Here is a 20,858-nt window from a genome sequence, read left to right as displayed (position 1 = left end):
TAGAAAAGTATGAAAATCGTTTATTTCAGCTTCGTGTACATGTTAGACCGAGCGAACAAGACGTTCGATAACGTGGTAAAAAAGAAGGAATTATTTAAACGAGAATCAGGTAAGAACGGGAATCTAGATAAAAAGAGAAAAATGATCTTTCAACATTAAAAAGAAAACGGTAGGATTAAAAAGTAATCGAAAGTAAGCAGCATTTAGCATACAGATACGTAATTAAGGTACATATAATCTTAAATTGTAATTGCTAAATTTTAATTAAAGATTAAGTAGCGATGTTTGAGAGAAAATTTTAATAATGTTTAAATTCCGAAAAAAAACCTACGAAAGAAATAGGAATGTCGGTTATACAATGAACGATTCTATGTAAAAATAAGCTCGTTAAACAGCTGCGGTTAGAAAAGCGTATCACATCCGAAGAATTTGTTTAAAATTCGCTGATTTATCTTTCATCCAATAGCAAAAGATTCAGGCGAACTAAAGTCTGCTCTGATAATTGGTAATATTACTGAGAATAGTACAAAAAGATTGTATCTAATGCAGAAATCATATTATTTAAACATTAAAATACTAGAAATCGTATATCTAAAGTAAGAAAAAAATTTGCAGATCATTTCGTTGTACTAAAATCCATTATTATACTGGGCATTCGTTGTGCCACTACGGAAACTAATTAAGAACCTCGATCACAATTTCATTAACTCCCCTTTATCTTTCCACTCGACACTCGGCATTTCATATCGGCTGGCCTGCTCGTAACTCAAGGGATTCGAACCTTAAACGACATCTTATCGCACTCACTTTCAATTTTATAGTCCCCAAGCTTTACCAAAGTCATTCTTCTTTCTCCACCACGTTCAAAATTCTTTTCCAAAATTGTATGTCCAGTTAAATAAAAAATAATTGCCGTTCCTTCTCTGTTTCAACTATCATCACAGAATTACAGCTTCAAGCGGACCATCAGATTACCGATTCCAAACGCATAGAGCTACTCAGTTGAAAATACGTAGCTGAAGTTTAACAATGGTACATGAAGCACGCGATAGACGCTTCCTACTTCCTGTTCACCGGCTTCTTTTTGATCGTGCCCGTATTCAAGGCTCCGTTGCTCGACTCTGTGCTCGAACACTTCTCGCTCTCTTTCCGTTGTAACATCGGAATGCTCGACTTCCCATCGCAAGCTACGGACACGTTCACCACTTTTCCGCTGGCCACTGCCTCCACCCTGTGCACGATTTCCGTTTTCTCAGGATACGAGGAGATGGGTGGCCTCTCGATTTCGCCCGAAGGCTCTTCCTTGCGCCTCGAAAACGATGGAATCCTCGTGATCTTCGGTTTCTCTTTCAGGGGTGGCTTTTCCCTCTGCTCCGCTAGCTTGTCCCTATCGATGCTCTGACAACTTTGTTCCGGAGGTGGAATGGCAGACACTTTAGGAATATTTCTGTGATCCCTGGTCCTCTGCAAACTGGACGTAGGTTTGATGATAATTTTGGGTTGCTTCATGCTTGAGGACGAAACCTTGGTATCCCTCGCCGTAATTATTATTCGCGGTTCTTTTCGTTCTTGGCTCGCGATATTTGATAATTTGGAATCGGGAGACGAACACGAAGTTAACGAATCCGATTGCAATTGTTCCATCGAGCTCATATTAGATCTGCTGGACGTGTTCGAGTCTAACGGAGTACCGAATTTAATTTCTCGGTCCAATTTTTCATCGGATGTGGCGTCTGCTAGATTCACCACGATTTGACTCAAGTTCTGATTCGCCTGTCCCAGAAGATTCCCAACTCTAGGCGTGATAACGATTCTTGGTTCTATTCCGGGGATCCTGGTGTCCCAGTTCGAGCCTCCAAATTGAACCTGTTTGTTCATTTCTCTGCCTGTGATTCTTGGTTCCGACAACGCCGTCACTATACAAGTATCGTTTCCAGACGGAGACGATTTGTACCAGTTGGGATTGCCTATCCCGGCCTCCAGCAGAGCAATCGGATTCCCTATGTCCTTGTCCACGCTGTGGGAGGTCGGTTGAAACGTTTCGTTAACGGAACACACGGGATTCGAATAAATAGTGTCGACGCTTCCACCGGCTTGCGTTCTAGTCCTATCTATCCTATCATCCAAAGAGTCGATGATACTCGGATCGGAATTGTTCTTCGTTGTATAGTCTTGCCTTCTGAGCAACGGGCCAACGTGGAGATTAGTAATGACAGATTCCGGCTCCTGCTGACTCTCGTTCTCCTCTGCAAACTCGAGGCTCTTAGAAGGACCAAATATCCTTGGGGGAGGCTGAGGTGGCTGATGAGAGGACGAATGCGATCCACTTCTATAATCCTTCAACGAACCGACGTGCTGCTTGGATGCAAACAAGCTACTGGGCGCTGGAAGGGACCGTCTTTTCTCGATGTCTGGCAAAACTTTGGGATAGTTTCTGCGCTTGATCGTCCTCAGGGCTTCCTCCGGACTGACGCATTCCCTCTCCACCGTAGGCTCCCTACAGGTTACGTTTATATCACAGCTTGGTGGACTGTTGGCGCCGAATGTAGTTAACTTTGGTCCCATCTTCATGTAAATTTCCTCGCTCTGATCCACGGTCGATCCGTCAGGATTCACTGCCAGCTCGGGACGAGGTAAGCGGGATTTCAATTTTGGGTTAATCTTCGCGTAAAGACTGCTAGCGCTGCCAGAATCGGACTCGTATATCCTGGGTGTGGAGAAATTCGGTTTCACGCTCTTCAACACGTTTTCCATTGGTAACGGATCGCTCTTCGAGTGATGATGCTCTATGACAACCACTTGAGGAGCTGTCTGTAACTGGCTGAGATCGACTATAGGATAGTCGATGTTCTTGTTGAACGAATCGTCCGGTTCGACGCCCTTTGCTAGCTCGATAGGCACCTGGTTCAGGATCGATTCGGTTCTTGTCGCGGGTGTGGCATCAACGGCTACGGAGACCTTTGGGACCTTTGATTTCTTGCCAGGACGTACGACCAGCGCTGGATCTTTGTCGTAGATCGGCTCCTCTTTCCTTTCTTTCGATAGTTCTTCTTCTAACCTTTTCTTCTCCACTTCTTGTTGTTTCGTTAGCTTGTCCTGATGCTCCTTTTGCAAGGTTTCTCGCGTTTTCCTTAGAAACCTGGGGGAACACCTTTTCGAACACAAATATACAAACATTCGATAAATAGAAAAATCGATGCTTCCGTAAGGAAGATTTTATGAATCACGGGCCGTGGACGAAGGAAAGAAATTTTTCAATGAAACAATTTTTCAAAACTTTCGCGTCCGATCGATTTCTGCGAGACGAGTAAAACAGTTGGCTAGGCAAATTTCGACGATGTGGAATCGAAGATCGAAAACAATCGTGACCGAAGCAGTGATTTCGATGAATCAGCTCGCGTCTCAAAGCGGCGAAGTCTTTAAGTGAAATCGTTGATTGGATCATCAACTGTTCGACGAATTTCTAAGAACACTCTTACTCGAATCGACACCATTGTCAAACTATCCAAAGAAGCTGTTTCTAATTGATTCGCTGGTCGAAATTACCTACCTGTGCACGATCTCTTGTTGTATCCACTCCCTAACCTTGACGTGAGTATCGATAGTGGATCCAGAGTTCTGTCTAGACAATTTCGATCGTCTACCAAAGTTCGAATTGTTGTCGTACGCCTTGTCGTTCTTTATCACGTCGTTCAGATCCGGCTTACTGTCGCTCTTGTAACCAAGCTCTCCATAGTGGTTCTCGAACTTGTCCGATTTCGCTCGTTTCGAATCCTCTCTCTGACTAACGCGTCTCTTCACTCCAGTGCCTTTAGCTTTCGCATCGTGTTTCTTGCAATACAAGTAGACGAACGCCGTGAAATTGATTAACAAGAACACCAGTCCAAGACCGATCAGCATAGTGATTATGGAGGAACTTTTTGGCGTGCTTGGCTGTGGAATCGCTTCTTCGTCCGATTGCGAGGAAGTTGTAGTGTCTGCAGTTGTTGATGGTTCGTAGCGATCGTCTGCCTTAAATCTGACGGATAAAAGGCTTATTTGCTTTGTTGCGGAGATAAATCACGAAAAAAGAAAACGTTAATTTTTTTTATCGCTGTGTCAGGGACATGTGCAAGTGCGAAAGTTTCGGGAACTGCAGGTGTCTGCACGGAAGCTTTCATCACGGGAGAGGGTAAAGTTGTATCGTTCCATGAGTATACGCGAGTTTAGATCGGAGTTAGTTAGGTAGTTTCTCAGATTTGTACGGCCTTGTACAGATATTCATAGACAGGATTGCGAGTAATTCGATAAGGTGTTAGAGTTTAAGCGGTTACTTGTTCGGGGGAATTCAATCATAGCGTTCGTTTGTTTGTCGAAAGTGCGGGTCTTCTGATAGGTTGCTTGCTTTCAGGATGTTAATGAATTATGCCTTCTAGTTCGAAGTGAAATTAAAACTTTGAATAAACGAATGTTTCGCCTCATTGTACGCAAGTTTGAATGAATTCTATTCAACCGGTATAATACAGACAATTTAAGCGGCCCGAAACAAGCAAGAAAGCAGGCGCGATGGCGTGCAAGTGACGTTTCATTAATGTTTAGCACACGGTTGAAAAACAGTCCCGAGATACCGCTTTGTATAATGCGGCACGAAAATGAATATGTCTAATTTTTCAATTGACATTCGCGTTGAATTTTTAACGAGAAAAACGCCGGATATAAACACGCGTGTCACCGGTAGAAATTTTTACGATTAAAGAATTGTCAGTCGTTAACACGCTTGATAATTGAACGATGTGTTGCGTACACGAAAATCTTCGCGGTTGTGGATTTATTATTCCTAAAAGAGTATCCATCAGATATCTACCTCTTATGGATCAAACTTGAAATTCAAATTATTCCTTCTTAATCCAAATCCTCGTTACAAACCTGGAACCATAGCTGTCATATTCCGTACTTGCATTTGCATACTTTCCGATCCCATCCGCGATGTCGAGAATCTGCGGTCTTGGTCCTTTAGGTCGAATAGGCAAAGGTGTGCCTTTGCCAGGAGGACGAAGCAGGTAGGGTACGTCCTCGTTCCAGAATTGCATCTCTGCAGACCGGTAGTGCCTACTCGTGCTCGGTGGAATCGCTATGTTAATTTACACTTCGTGTATTCGTCGTAACAACCATCAGCGTGATTCATCAACAAGACAGCCTTGTGGACTTACTAAGATTAAGGTAGGTCTGATTTTGAGGTTCGTACTCGGGCCAATCGATATCGTATTGGCGCCATTCCTTCGGTCCATCCGTCAAGTAGGGATATCGCTTTGCAATGTTTGGGTTCCTAATTTGCGAACAGTAATCAATTGGAAAAGTCTTGAAGCAAAAGAAAAACAAGATTCTTTAATTTGTACGAAAACAAGATTCTCTGATTTGCAACGGTAAATCGTTTGTTTGCTTTTCGTATGTTTTTTAGCCGTTTATTTACATTTCTTAGATCGTTCGTTTATATACTCTGAGTGATTTGTTTACATTTCTCAATTGTTTGTTTACATCGGCTCTATCAGTTTTGAACGTAAAAACACACCGTTCCACACGGTTTTCCTGCTTCACCTAAACAACAAGCCTCGAAGCTTGCTACGTTTTCAAGAAACAGAGCGTAGAACAAAATATGGAAGCGTACAAAGGTGCCCCCTGTTGTAAAGCACTTTTATCAACGAGATTACAAGCTCGTCGGTCGTTCTCGCGGCTCAATCGGAATCGAATTTCAGAATGAAAACCAAAATTGCGATTTCGCGATGTTTTCAATAAAGTTCCGGCAAGAACCGTTCCAGGTAGCATTTCCAGGCCCTCCTGCTCCGACGCGCGCGAAATGATATCGTATATCCACGCTCGGATATCGGAAAAGCAGTCCAATATCGAAATTTTGATACACGGTAACTCTACTCCGTTTCTGTTACGCGATACTCGCGCGTTCGAAGGAACTTCTGCCTGGAACGAGTATCTCAAAGGGGGAGAGAGAGAGAGAGAGAGAGAGAGAGAGGGAGAGAGAGAGGAAGCCATTCTCCGGCCAACGAACACCATGATCCCTGTCCCGAAACGACTATGGGCGCAATTTTACCGTTCACAGTCGAACGTTCCTTTCTTCTACGATTTCTACGCGAGCATAAAATTCTACCAGATCGAAACTGACGATCTAAACGAAACGTCATTGACAGCCGGAGAAATATTTTCTCAAATGTGAACTAACTCACTGATCAGCAACGAAATTCAAACTGCATCGATCATCCCCGTCTCGGAACGAAATTGTCAGACTTTTTCAAGGATCGTTTCTCTAGAATTCTTTTCTCTTTATTGGTTATAACATAAGGCAAAGACGCACCACGCCCTTCGTTTATATATTGTACGCATGGGTGCAACCATTGCAGGTATATTCTTCCAAGGAGGCGTGACACCGTGTCACGCGCAATATCGATCAGCCGCTGTCACAAGCCGTGTGGAACACACGTGGCGTCTACTTCGGCCGCCGCCGTCGCCGCCGCCGCCGCTGCCACCGCCATCGCCACCGCGTGCATTAAACAACTTTGTTTCGCTTAATTGGATCGACCCAGTTCCTCCTGATTCACCGCCGTGTCGCGATGCATATGCATTTCTGTCCCGGCAAAAAAGTCTTCGGTTGGCAGCAGGAAATCGGGGATAAAGGAATGCGGGTAGTTTTGACAGAAACGAATCTCGCTGATCGAAATGAACTATCTCTTTCGTATGTATATAAAACGATGGTCCTGAAACCGAATAGCTCAACCAGTTGCAGAGAGCGTATTATCGATTCGGTCGATTGTTTGTTGTTTCCAAGGAAGTCGAACAATCGTACAATATGATATCTACATATAGGATCGTCGATACGAGAACACCGATAGGATCGACGAGACGAGCAAAAAGGATGACTCGTAGACGATATTGCCGGTAGAGTTCGTTTCCGAAAATTATCTCCTGACGCGTGCGATGAAATACGAGAGAAATTTCGTGCTTTCGAAGATAAAACAGTCGAGTCGATTGGTCCAGCCCGTGGTAAAACGCCCCGCACCCCCTCTGCTCGAAATGAAATGTGCCAGTAATTTGTATATATAGGTAATTTACTTGTATGGAGAAAATTAAAATGGCCGACGTATCGGATCGTTAATTGAGCAATAACCGGTATCAGAATAACGGGGGTCAAATTACAGGCAGCCAATTTTATCGAAAGGAACAGGATCGTTGTTGCATTATTTCAGTCCGACCTTCCATTTCCACTGTATAACAATTTTTACTTATTCTCGAGCGGTCGTTCCGTCTGAATTCGTTCTGTTCGACCATGTCCGACAAAAAGAACGCCCCAAGTATACAATTTCCAACAAATTGCACAATTGGAAACAGATTCTCCGAATTTGGAACTTTCATGGGATCGATCGCACCTCGGTATACCTATCTTCCAAACGCGGTAATCTGCGTTCTCTTCGAAGTTTTCTGAAGTTAGAAACAGCTCTCTCAAAATTATACTGCGAACGATCAATAAAACGGAAAGATCGATTTCCACGATACTTTGCCCATCATTGAATATGCACGTTCTCCAATCCTAATATTCCGGTCCTAGCTAAACGCACTAAACGTGGAAAAGTATGCCGCTCCTTTTTCACACGCAGGCTTCGCGATGAGTTACAGAACAACACGTACGCATAGTAAATAACAGAAACGATCGAACGAGGCTCGCAACTACTCCATTTAACCTACGTTTTAATTATCGCGCCCCATTTAACCGGTGCACGTTTTAGTCATCGTGATTTACGATCTACGGATTGAACCCTCTATCCCGGAGCAACTCTACCGAAAAGATGAACGGAACATTTTATGATTCTTCGTTCCACGATTCCAGCGACCATTCTCAAAAGGATGGAAATTTTGGAAATTTACTTTTAACGTTGTCCCAGATTTAATTTCTATTACGAAAATTATATTATTTTTTGATTACCACGTTTCGAAAAATCCAGCCTCGAATAGGTATCATACCTCTCGGATTTTTAGTAAACCGTTGAAAATATTGAAAATGGAAATTCGTGGACGGTCATTGCTCGACGCAAGCTGTTTATGCTGTCATCGGTTGAAATTAGCGAAGCCCCCGTCGTGCTCGATTCCATTATTAAATAATAAATTCGAAAGCGGACATGGAAGCATCGCATTTTATTTATCTATGGCATTCCTCCACTCCCTCGCCCCTCGACTTCACTTTGACTGGCTTTATGGTAAATCTCACGGAATTTTATACAAATAATCGGAATATCACGGCGCGATGCACGACCACGGGATAGAACTGCAAGGGTTTCATCCAGCTCTGGAAATTCATTATCAACCGACCAATGGAAAATAGACTGACGCGCTTTCAAACATGATTTTCAATTATACGCGTTACTGAATATTTATGTTTAACCATTTCCCGATATTACTCTCGCTCGTGAGACTTGTAATTATTTTTCCAAATAGATTTAACCACGACCATGTTAAATCTTCCTGATGCTCGTTTCTCGTGCCGTGAATCGCAACGGTCGTTTCGGTGATGGCTGAGAAGCATAATTCCCAGTGGGAATCTTATGCCGTTTAATTGTACTCGACAGTAGGGAAAATGTCTATGAAAACTGTGCCAAGTGAAAATGGCGATGCGCTGGACCATCTTTCACAGAAAAGAGTAGAACGATCGAAAGATTTCTTTTGAATACATCCGGCAGTAATGTACGTTCGCTGTAAAGAAGACAACGCATAGAGATCAGGGAATAAGAGAGAAAATGGAAAATAGCGGATCTACTTAAACCCTTTCGACGATACCGAGCCTAAAGGCAATAATTCGCATTTTGTTATACAACGTACACGTAACAGCGCGCAGCCTAGAAGCAACTTACCCCACGTAGGCGAAGCTGCACCACCAGTTCATCATTGCTTCGGAGAAGAGAGTTTCGCCGATATTGTATCGGCGACGCTGGTCGTATTTGCTCCCATCGAGAGGCACGCCCAGAACATAGGGCAGCTCCTCGCCGTGCACGGTACACTGACGTTGTTGCTGCGAACATACAAGAGCGCTTGGTTCGATATACTTTGCCGGCCGGCAACAAAGTTTCGCCAAAATTTCGCGGTCCAGAAGAACGGTCAAGAGGGGGCCTCTCTGCGAAACCGCAGCCATTGTTATTAACTTCCGCTTCTCTGCGTTGTGCTTTAACTCCATCGACCCCATTGTTATTCTATATTCCGGTTGATCGATACTCTTCGATAAGCCCGTTCTTTCTGGACGATCGCGGTCAATGATCGTTGAGTATATATATTGCAGATTCCAGATATCGAGGGCAGTGAGTCTTCCTTTTCGTAGAACGTAAGAACGTCGATTTCCGAACAAATTGCACGTGCCCGCTTATTCGATGGATAAGGGTCAAAGTATTTTTCTGGAAGGAATTATAATTTTTTACAGTTTTTACGATTAATCGAGATACGTTTGGCGAATCGGTTGATTTGTCGCCGGTTTCGCTAGCGCGATGGCAAGAACGACGACGCGATGAATTTCCTGTGGAGAACGTCTCGCAGTCTGGGGTCTATCGTTCGTAAATCCCGCGTTCAACGGAAGGGAGCCAAGCCTGTAAGCTGTAGCTGAAAAGCAGAAACGTTGTTACATTCGGTTTAACGACACTGGTCGGTCACTGTACTCTCGGACAGAGCGTAACAGGCCGACACGCAGCGCCGATAAAAATAGTTGGACGGCGTCCAAATGGGTCTCGTAGCCGGGATTTTTCTCCCCGTTTGCGCACGACCGACCAACGAACAGTCAGTAGGTCACGCTGCCTGTTTCCGCCAAGGAATCCGCTGCGCCACGCGCTTGCTGCGAGAAAATGAATAAAATGCAAAGTACATCGTCTAATCGTACGTGTTGCAGTTTTCACGAGGAGAACAGCCTCGACGGATTTATGCGACTCCTTAATATTTCTGCCAGCTTCTTGATTCTTGACCTGGCTGAATTTGTCAAGCTAGACACACGGATGCGCCATTATCGCGCGCTTTTCCGGCCCGAGGCGTGAATCTTTTATCAAATTGCGATTGCACGAAGTTTCATTCGACTATATGAAAACGGCCTGATCGTTAGTCACGGAGGATTCACTCAGGCCACGTGTATCCGAGGCAAAGGAACGTAGAACTCGAACGAAGCGAATTCAACGAAGAGATTTAGAGGCGTTCGTCATTTTTAAGCGACATGAGCGTATATTCGCGGTATGCTAACTCTGAAAGTGTTCCCAAGGACGTACTTACGCCGGAGTACTCCTGCATCGCTTTCGGATGCGAGAAGATGTACATGTAGCTCTTTGGATTTGCCCTCGAATGTAAATTCGCGGTCATTATTAATGGCGCGACGGTACCACTGTCGGATAGAGCATCCAGAACGAGATCCCGATTCTTCAGCGTGTAGTCGTTCGTAAAGCCAGCCGAGAAATCGCCGTATTGTTCCAGAATCTTCGACAGAATTAGTTCCGCTTCCAGTTCGTGCGTCGCCTGCCGACCAAGAAATATCGCGTCACTTTGTTATTCGCGCGTCGGCTGAATCTCGCCGGATTCAATATCGGCCTGTATACAAATATTCCTAGCCGAAATTCCGCTCCTCGACGTTCGCGCGTGCCAATTTCATTGCCAATAAATCGCGATCGATTTCAACGAATTCTACTTGACAAACGAGGAAATTGAAAAAAAAAAAACAGATTGACGATTCGACAATTACCTTGGCATATTCTCGTAAAACTTCATCTCTCTGCACATCCACCATTCCGTGCAACAACGCTATCGGTGACAGAATGTGAAACTTCTCTGATTCCGTCACGCCATACATCAGGTCAAACCTGTTCGACAGATTTGATCTTCAAACGGTTCTTCTTCGTGGAAATTGTATAAAAAAAACGTGTATTTTCTACGAACTAGTAGCAGATTGATTTCTGCATTCTTTGGAATATCCTACCTGCCAAATAGTTCAGAATTTTTCATCAAATTCAAAGGCTTGTCCGGGATAACCACGTTGTCGATCAGCGGCGCGAATGCTGGAACGTAATTCGGCTTGTGGATTTTCACGTTCAGCAATGTGCTTACGTCTTGGCTGCGTAAACACAACGCCAGGTCATTGTCGGTGGTGGTGGGACAATTGAGGGCGTGCGCCACCTGAAAAATCATTCGAGCCATCTCTCAACGACTCGCAATGAACGTTCCCTCTGTCTGCTAGAATCGTAGCTGCACGTCGCGATGATGAAAAACGATATTTCCTTCTTTGTTGGTTCCAATCGCAACCGCCACCTTGCATCCTTCTATTTTCGAGTAGAAACGGGGCGATCGTACATGTATGGAACACGACTCGTTTGCCCCTAGCAGGGAACACGATATCGATCTTCTGTCGACAAGATGTCAGGTACGAATTCGAACGTTCCTTTCGCCACGAGTCAAATGTAGGTCCGTGCACAGAGTACTGTCATACTTTCACTTTTCGCACTTAACTTTCGACAGTTAAAATTTTACGCCGAATAGCCTTTCGGCTAAACTAAGATACAAATTTTTCCTGATAAGATACCAGAAACGTTTGAATAGCTATCGTGCATATACAAGTCATACGAATTAGGTTCAAGAGATATAACGTGTTGTTGGTAACAGTTAAATAAATATCCAAATAAATACATCGTATCTTAATAGAAAGAAATTACGAGCAGAAAATTGTTGATACATCGGCTTTCATTTTGCGTATCATCAAGATTAATGAATCTACCTGTTTGGTGATTTGTAGGGGTGCTTTTCCGATAGCATCAGCGCTTAATGCTGATCCGGACATCAATATAGCCCGTTTGAAGAGACCTGCGAAAGATGGAAAGACGATTAATGATCCAACTCTCTTGAGATCAAGCCAGTAGCTACTTGTACGCGTGAAATGTTAAGTTTTTCATTCTATAGTATAATTATCGATCGAACATCACGGTACTATTCCCCCCGGCTTATATTGCCGTTGAAAAATGATCGTAGTCTCCATTTTCTCCTGCCATTTCTTGTTTACAAGGGTTGTTCTTTCCATCGGCGACTTTAAAAAGAAAGGCACGAGCCTTCGAGCAAAATACAAACTTCCAGAATCACCATTCCGTCGCAATTTTTAATGATATCCAAAAGAAGAGATCGAAACGTTTGACCATAAACGTTTGTTTCACTTGTGAGATTCGCGCGCGTCGAAACGTCGATTTTTAGTCGAACGAGCGTTTCATTTCCTTGAACTAGTCGTATCCTTGTAAGAAATTATGTTTTCAAAATAATCTGGCCAATTTCATAAGAAATTACATCTTTTCCTTAGGTTCGTCACGAACTTGGTTGGTTCGATCGACTCCTAAAAGCGATACTTAAAGTTTGCATTTCTAAAATCGAAGCCTGTGCACGACGGTCTTATCGATTTCACGAAAATGGAGGTTACGTGTTCTTTCCGCGAAAGTATTCCCTTAATATTCAGGCATCGCAAAAGTCGCAAACACGCGACATCGCAGTAACCGTTACCTTTCTTATTAGCCACCGGGCTGATAAGGAGTAGGTTAGCAAAAATGGCGCCAGTACCGTGGCCGACGAGCGTAATGCTGTTCGGATCGCCACCAAAATCAGCGATGTTCTCTCGCAGCCAAAGCAGCGCCGCTATTTGATCCAGCAACCCGAAATTGCTCGTCGTATCGTCCCTGATCCCGGGTCTCAAGAAACCTGCAACCAAGTGTTCACAGTCGAACGAATAACATACAATCATTTTCCCTAATATCGGACTTACTGAACTTTATGATTCTTCCGTATATTCTTTAAGACAGAAAATGTTTCGCGTGCAATCGTAGCCCATCGATCTTTAATGTCGAACGATTCACCGTAATCGATCTTGTAATTTCAACAACAAAAAAGATCTTACGTACGCTTCTTTTACACAACGAATAATTTTTATCCAGGCGAGAAAAGAGAAAAGCCAGCTTTTACTCTACAAGGCCTACAGCCTGCACCAAGACATCAACCCGGGACGTAAAACTGGTTGGCACAACGTGCTCTTTCTTTTTGTTCACGCGAGCCTGCTCGTTATCCATATTTTTCCCCCGTTGTTTTGCAAAAGGTTGAAGTTATCCGTACCTCTCGCGAGCCAACTGTAGCCGACTACGGACCAACGGGAAGAGGCTGAAGTTAACTAAGCGCCTTCCCAGCACTTTAACCTAATTTATGATTATGGTTTCGCGGCTGCTTCTTCGTTTTTTCCTCCCTTCTACTTTTTTTCCCCCCTTTCCTTTGCCCCTTCCACGCTTTAACTCTCATCCCACTTGTCGGATGTGGCGGCGCAGCTCGCGCCACCGACGTCCATCCATTTGCAATGCGCACGCGGAGGTTGCGTTATCATTTTAGGGCAAAGGATAGGCGGAAGCTCCTCGTTGCGAATACCCAGCTGCAGCCGGTAAGGCCGGAAGGGGTTGGAAAAAAATAGAGCAGACCACGGGAAAAACGGCGACGATCGATGGAAGTTTCGGGGGCAAAAGGGCCGCTTTTGTCTCGTTCTTTTCTAAGAGAAAAATTGTTTTTTCTCCCTTGAAAATGATCTCGAAACTTTTATACCCGCCATTCGTTTCACCTTCGCGACTTCTTGCTTCCGTACAACGAATTCCTTATTTTTATCGAAAACAGATAGATCTTCGTCGAGCAACAAATTTGAACCATTTGTACAATAACAGATATTTAACTATTAGAAGTTACAGATTAAACGATTGAATCGTTAGTAGCGATTTTCGTATATCGTAATTTTTCGAACATAAAAAGCGATATAAAAATTCGCAGGGAGTATAAAAAGTTCGAGTACCTCGGGTTCGAAGAGCGAGTCAGCTTTACGTTGTTTATACGAGCGGACGGATTGCAAAAGATATCAGGAGACGATGGCGGTTGTCCCGGTATGCGATGACGGATCGATAGACAGTCGCACGGGAAGAAGGTAGAAATAAAAAGGAATTGGTCGAAGATCAAAAAGCCGCTGGCGTAGCGAAGCACAAACGTTAATGAAGCAGAATTCCTGATTTCATGCAACGTTGCCGTTGGCGGCGCTCGGCAAGATTTCATAAATTCGTATCAAGACGATGCGATGGCGCGGGACTTTCTCGCATAGTTCTCTCAGACGTTCCATATCCAGAACGATCGAATTCGATTTGATATGACCCACGCCTCCTATTTCCGCCCAGTATCTTCTGATCTCATCTGCCTTTCAGATGAATCCATCGTGAAAACACAGCAACGCGGGAATACTTGACTCGTACTACTTGCAACGAGTAAGTAGTATAATCGTACTATATAAAGACCGTACCGCAGAAATATGATTCATCTAAGGTAACTTACAAGGAAGGTTACAGCTTCGACATTTTCTTACATACGTGTTATATTTTCAAAGAACTGAATTCGTAAAAAGATAGTGAATTACATAGGTAAATAGGTTAGTCCAACTCTAAGCATTAAGTCTGCATAACTTACCTAGAATGCCTAGGCGAAAGTTGATAGTGACAAAGACGATGTTACCATAAGATGCCAATATAGTACCGTCGTAGAGGTTGCCGCTATTCCATTCAAAGCTCTCTCCGTGAATGAACACCATCACGGGATACTTCCGCAGAGTCTTCTGACCTGAAAACAAAAGGATGTAGGGTATTAATGTCGGAGGAGGAAGATGAACGTTTGCTGTGCTCTTTTAGTTACCGTACTTATTTTACAATGTTTCATAAAGGCGTCAAATAAATCAAGCGACATTATAATGCAAAATACATTTGGAAATACTTTCTGGCCAAGCATAGTAATGCATTTAGCTGGTAATTACGATGGAAAAACGATATCGTCCGTAAGCGGAATATACAAAAGCGCAACGTTAATTGATCCATCGATATTGTATAAAGCGAATGCTGTACGCGAATGACGGATTAATGTAGAAATAAATTTTTATGCGTTGGCCAAAGATGCAGGTACGATTGAATAACCAGGCGGATCGTATCATAAATTCATATCATAAATTAGTTCACTCGGGAACAGAATAAAGCGTAGATTGATAATTTTTTATCCACGCTACGCGTATTCGAAGAAATCGATCGAATAATTCAGGAAATTTTCCTCAACGTCGCAATAATTTTTCTCGGGTATCAAGGAAAAAAAAAACAACGAAATTTAGCGAAAGGAAGAAAGAACTACGATCGCGTGGAATAAACAACGAATAAGATGATCCGTGTCGCTTATTGATAACGCTGTCCCGCGTAAATTACGATTGTTACAAGGGCGTGTCCCTACCGATTGTATACTTTTTCATGCGAGAGTTTTCTTGATTTACATCGCTCGAAAAATTATCAACGGAGTTTGCCTGACGATGGTACACGCATGAGTCGGGTCAGTTCCAAAATTTATCACATCTCACCCCCTGGTCGAGCCTGTTCGTGAACTATTCACTCTGAGTTTTCGGTATTAGGGTATCTATAAATTCTTCTCCCCCATCCTGTAGACGACGTAGTTTCCTTTTAGCGAACGATCCACAAATTAGACCAGAACGAACACTGGCTCGACCGCCCTCCCCAACCCACCTTTACGAGCGGTCGAGATTTATCGGGGAATCTGTTTTACACGATTTCAGTTTCCGTCGCGCGACCAACTTCGCGCTGACATTTGAACACCGCTCCAATCCAGCCGGAATTAAATCATACGCGTCTCCTTGAAACCCGAAGATTAATTGTCTTTGAAAGTAAATATACTTTACTTTCGTCTCCTGTTCGCTTTACCAACACATCGCTCGGCGAACAATTATAGTACGACTGGCGAGCGAAGGTAAGTTTCCTCTGTAAACCCGCATCAACAGCAACTCTTACCGTATCCGCTCTAACCTCATCCGCTTTCCACAGATAAACGTTCTTTCGAAAGCGGGCAGAAATCGCTGCTTCCGTAATTTCCGTCGGAAGACACGGAACTTCCGTGTCACTTTTTTTTTTCCTTACGAGGAGAAGAAACGATGGCGGTGGTTGTGCACGTGTCCAATCTTTTTTTAAGTTCGTTTACAAAGCAGGTAGGAGAAAATTGTGCTTTATTAGGTACCATCCCCGGAAGCAGATATTGGTAATCCCTCGTACAATATATCGCGATGGTGACCGAATTTGTTACGCTAATGCGTATACCGTTGTATATCTTTCCTGGCAGCTAACCGAAACTCCCGACAGTAGCGGGAAAAATATGGCGAGCAAACGGGCAAGAAACGGATGGAGCAAGAAAGCGGATGGGGATGATCAGCAACGAGCTGACGAGCTGTTAACGCGTTTATGGACTGTCAACAACGTATCGTGCTCTTCGAGGCCGCAAATTGAATCCGCTCAACCTGCCCCGAGGGCTGAAACGACACGTTTATACGAGATTTTTCCCCCACGACTAACTTTACGGGTCACGTCATAATTATTTGTATTGTTATACGAGTTCCAGCAGCTCGGTATTCAAGGAAACGAACTTGGAAAATTGCTGCCTTCGGTGATATATCTTTCCGACGAAATAATAATGGACGGAAGAGTAGAATAATTATTCCCGTATTACAGGGATTTAATTTATTACTTTCATATCTCGTTTGTTCACCCTCGTTAGAAATAATTAATACGCAAGACCTAGTCTTACGCGAGTGGTATTAAAAAAATATACAAGCCCATTGTTATCTCTGAGTCAGCCCGTGTAATACAAAAACCATCGCGTTTTTGTTGCATTCTGGTTCGCGGCATGTTCGGTGTACCGTAGACCAATTGAATAAAATTTCAGAGGCCATCGTTTTTGCCTGGTTGTAAGCACCGACCCTGTTGGTTATTGTGTCGCAAAAGAATCCTCGTGAACGAGCACGTTATGAGTCGAAAAAATTCGGGCATTCTATCCTCCGCGAGATTCTTTCGGCCAACTTCGTTTTCGGTGAACACGCATATACCACCCTCGTTTACGGCGCAGAATCGTCGAGCAAACGAGCAGAAGAGCGGAGAGGGAGCACGAACAATAGGAATATCGAAATTATCGCGGCGCTAGTGCGCGTTACTTCCGCAAAGAATCCATTGATTCAGCGGACCGTGCGGGGCGCATTTTCACCGAGGCCATCTCACCAAGGAGTAAAAAGGTGACGGAAAATAGGTCGATGCCATCATATGAAAACCACTCGTGCAATAATAAATGCCCCGTATGGCTACTTCCATAAGATCGTATCGACCTATTTTTTGTCGTCTTTGCCTTCAGATATACCCGTACAATGGCGTTAAAAGAAGGCCCGTGTACGATATCGGAGCGTCCCATTTACAATCGATACTGCATCGTTCATCGAGCAAAATTATAGGCGTGAAAATGTGCAAACGAATCTTTGTGAACTAAATGACCACTATCGAAACAGGTTTGTCTTAGACGACGCATTCTTAAAGCTTCAATGCACGTGCAAAGAATCGTAGAAAATGAACGAGCCCTCGGTCAAGCAGGCTGAATTCCACTCACGAATGAAACTGTGGTTAGGAAATTTCCATAAAAATTAAAAGGTGAATCGTTGGGCTGTACATGAAATTGACGTATAACGGATCACGCCTGGGGATATGTTCATCTTCGGTCGGTGGATGTGCGCGCTTGGAAATCGAAGCGGTCGCTATAAATCAATTGACGCGAATCTATGTCCTAATAAAAGGAGCAACGGGGTCGATGGTGCGGCAAGTAAAAAGATATCATGTGGTGCACTTTACGCTGCGACGATATAATGCAACCTGTACTGTGTGCACCGAACATATTATTATTAAACTTGGCCAGTCAACGATAATGTTACAATATTTGCGACGACAGTGTCGACTGGTCCAATTTTTCTGATATCGAACGACGTAATGAAAATACCACGTACCGGAGAACTAGGCGTTGCTCGATCAGCTTTACTGACTTTCTCTGAAACACGAATATTTTCTAGATCCTCTTACGATACTGGCGGTTCTTTGTTTCGGACCAAAGTAAGCAACTTTTGTAACGTTCGATAGAATATCAGCAAAGGACTTTGAAACAACCGTGACAGAGCTCATGAAATTACAATCTGTGAATGTACTTCTTATCGAATGGCAGTGTACCGTCACTGACCATCGTTGAGTTCCTCCGTAATCGACGATCATTGCGCATCATCGGAATAATTTACAGGTATAATACCACTAACTGGAACAAGTCTACGGCGTTTATACATAAAACAAATCAACGTTCGATTTACGAGCGAACCCCTTTACGATATCAGCGAACTGGCTCGGGGGTGGTTTTTACCGCGACGTAATCATTTTTATCGGACCCGCGGCCCCGTCGTTCCTGACCGGCGTCGGATAAATATTTATGGCCGTCCCGTATAGCGTTCGGGCGTCGATGCCCTCGTAACTCAACCCCCGTACGGCCGATTTCTTTTTATGGCCGCCGCCAGGCGACGAGTTACAGCTCCGTTGAATTTACGGGTGCCGCCCCGCTTTAATCCAGCCCTGTAATTGCCGACGGCCTCGAAACGCAACGAATCTCGTGTCTGGTTCGAGGTCGACGACATCTACCAACATCGCCGTTTCGTGCAGACAGAAACGATTCGAGGGTGGCTTTTGACAGACCGAAACAATATCTGGAGGGGGTGGCAAACGAGCACGCTTCGCCACCTCGTGGTCAGATCGCGAAACTTTCCTCGACGGGGGTTGCTACGCCCTCGACTAGATGTCGGTACGCATCGTATTTTCGTAGGATTCGACAGACATCCCTCTATCAATATCATCAAATTGATTTCTAGGATGAATAATGCGAGCTCGCGCTCTTCATCTGACAACGGTATTGGAAAGCGTGAATGATATTGCTACCCCCGATTACACCTGCAAGTAGCAAGAATTTCTTCGAGGGTAGATATCGATTCTTTGAATCGGAGGAATGACTGTAGAGTGAACTTTACAGGGCACCGATAGTTATAGCAAGTCTGGTAAATAATTGGAAACAATTTGGTTCTGAAACGACTGATGTAACTTTCAACTGGTACAGCTTACTGAAGCCTAACAAAGAAAATGCTCCTGTATAGGGGAACGCCTTAAAAAAAGTATTTCGCGAATTTCTAGTTGAAAACGATCGCGGAAATTAATCTACTTATTCGTAAGGACGACGTCAAGGATACAATACAGAATTTCCACAATAGTAGAATGGGATTTACAGAAAACCCTTGAGAGTTGTTTTCTGCATACCACACTACGAAATAAATTCCATTTGAATCACGATAAAACGACATAGCATTCGCGATAGATATGTTTCTCCGAGTATGAAACCCTTTTCTTTTCTCTCGAGTAGCTTCGACAATGATGTACAAAAAGGAGGTTGTGAATTAAACGATAATGTTGAAACATTGTTGTAACCATTTATACTGGCGTTTCGTAAATTTCTTACAAGAGGAGATCGCAAAGGGTAGCGAGAAAAAAATAACGAAAAAATTTAATATGCAAGTGTACGCAAATACCTTTTACCGTTACAAATTTATACTTAAAGGTATCCTAGGCAGGCGCGGTGCTCATTTGCATGGAAAACGGGCGATTTTGACAGGTCAAAAGACCTCGTTATAGAGGCTTGTTCAGTTAATGGATTAACTTTACGCCCAAGGGAAGACAGGGTACATGATGAGGCTGGGTTATTTTCACGCGCCCGTTTTATTGGTCGCCTCGCTATGCGTGTATCCGTTCGACGTGTATTGAAAAATATAAACGAGCTAATTAACTAATTAGATCGGCGGTACCCAGATGCGCCAGCGATGCGCTGAACGGTAATTGTAAAACACGGATTAACGTTAGCTCGTGGGAACGACTCGAAAAACAACATTGTCGTTTTTCCGAGATCTCGTCCTTTTTTGCATCCTTGCCGTTTCGATGTAAAACGATTCCGAGGTTTTGCGGTGGCTGGAAACTGCCGTACAAAATCGTTTAAAGCTGTGTGCGGTGTACATTATTGACTCGTACTACTGGCATGGTGTTTAAGTAGTACAAGTAAATTGCGAACGTATCTAGTACGTCACTGCATAGACCGATACAGTTTTTTTTTTTTTTTTTACAATTATCTCTGCGATACTTTAAGCTTTTTAATTACTACTCTTCAGTTGTTGTTGTTGTCGATCCTCCAAAATTTCTTCGTTCGTCCCTCTTATCTTTTTCACGAAGAGATCGATTCGGAGAAGGAGAGTTGGTTAAGTATACGCGTTTCGAACATTCTGTTTCGATATGAATTTATAGTTGTCACGTTTTGCCAAGCAACAGCTACTTTCGCGAGCTTTCTCCGATCATTGGGTCGTTCGAAGTAGACAAAGTGCAAACTCATGTCGTCCGCTTTTTACGGCCAACCGTGCCGTGAAAATCCAGAAGAACGAAGAATATGGTCGAACAATTGCTGCAAAATGGGGTAACACAACGGGACCTGCGTTCCCAACCCCCCTATCAGTCACCCCTGTGTGGAGAAACTCTCGCGGTTCGTTGCTTGTTACCTAAGCAAGTTCACGGACGTAACAGGGGAACGTTAATCGAGCATGAAACGGCTCAACGCTATAACTGTATCATAGTAGTGTGTGCTTGAGTAATATTATGGTTATGGGACTACAAAGTTCCACCGTGCCGCGGTACTTCTGAGTTTTAAGGGTGGTAATGTCGAGTAAAGTTAGATGCCAGTATACACACTCTGCTGTAGTCCCATTTCTACATCGGAGCATGGCGTTGTTCCATCAAATGATCATACTACTTGAAGCATAGTGGGTGTTAACTACATTATTGCGTTATTGAATTTTTTATCCTCCCCTTTAGAGGAGGAAAAGAATTTGTCCC

General features: G+C 43.7%; 1 protein-coding gene across 5 annotated transcripts in view; it reads right to left on the bottom strand.

Moving 5' to 3' along the window:
• The window catches only part of LOC126920357 (uncharacterized), a 55,570-nt gene continuing 34,712 nt past the window's right edge, over positions 1–20,858 (bottom strand). For 4 of the 5 annotated variants that reach the window (XM_050730584.1, XM_050730585.1, XM_050730583.1 and 1 more), the window contains exons 4-14: positions 14,512–14,661; positions 12,535–12,729; positions 11,768–11,853; positions 10,976–11,172; positions 10,742–10,859; positions 10,279–10,518; positions 8,889–9,046; positions 5,190–5,305; positions 4,906–5,110; positions 3,551–4,018; positions 1–3,151 (exon numbers count right to left, since the gene is read on the bottom strand). In XM_050730584.1, the coding sequence (XP_050586541.1) occupies positions 1,060–3,151; positions 3,551–4,018; positions 4,906–5,110; positions 5,190–5,305; positions 8,889–9,046; positions 10,279–10,518; positions 10,742–10,859; positions 10,976–11,172; positions 11,768–11,853; positions 12,535–12,729; positions 14,512–14,661 (4,025 nt within the window). In that variant the 3' untranslated portion in view covers positions 1–1,059. The remainder of the gene's footprint in view (positions 3,152–3,550; positions 4,019–4,905; positions 5,111–5,189; positions 5,306–8,888; positions 9,047–10,278; positions 10,519–10,741; positions 10,860–10,975; positions 11,173–11,767; positions 11,854–12,534; positions 12,730–14,511; positions 14,662–20,858) is intronic. The other variant, XM_050730588.1, reaches the window with a different exon arrangement.

This window comes from Bombus affinis, chromosome 9 (genome assembly GCF_024516045.1).
Source record: "Bombus affinis isolate iyBomAffi1 chromosome 9, iyBomAffi1.2, whole genome shotgun sequence".
Lineage (NCBI taxonomy): Eukaryota > Metazoa > Arthropoda > Insecta > Hymenoptera > Apidae > Bombus > Bombus affinis.
The sequence above is the reverse complement of the archived record's forward strand: the minus strand, read 5'-3'. Positions and strand labels throughout refer to the sequence as shown.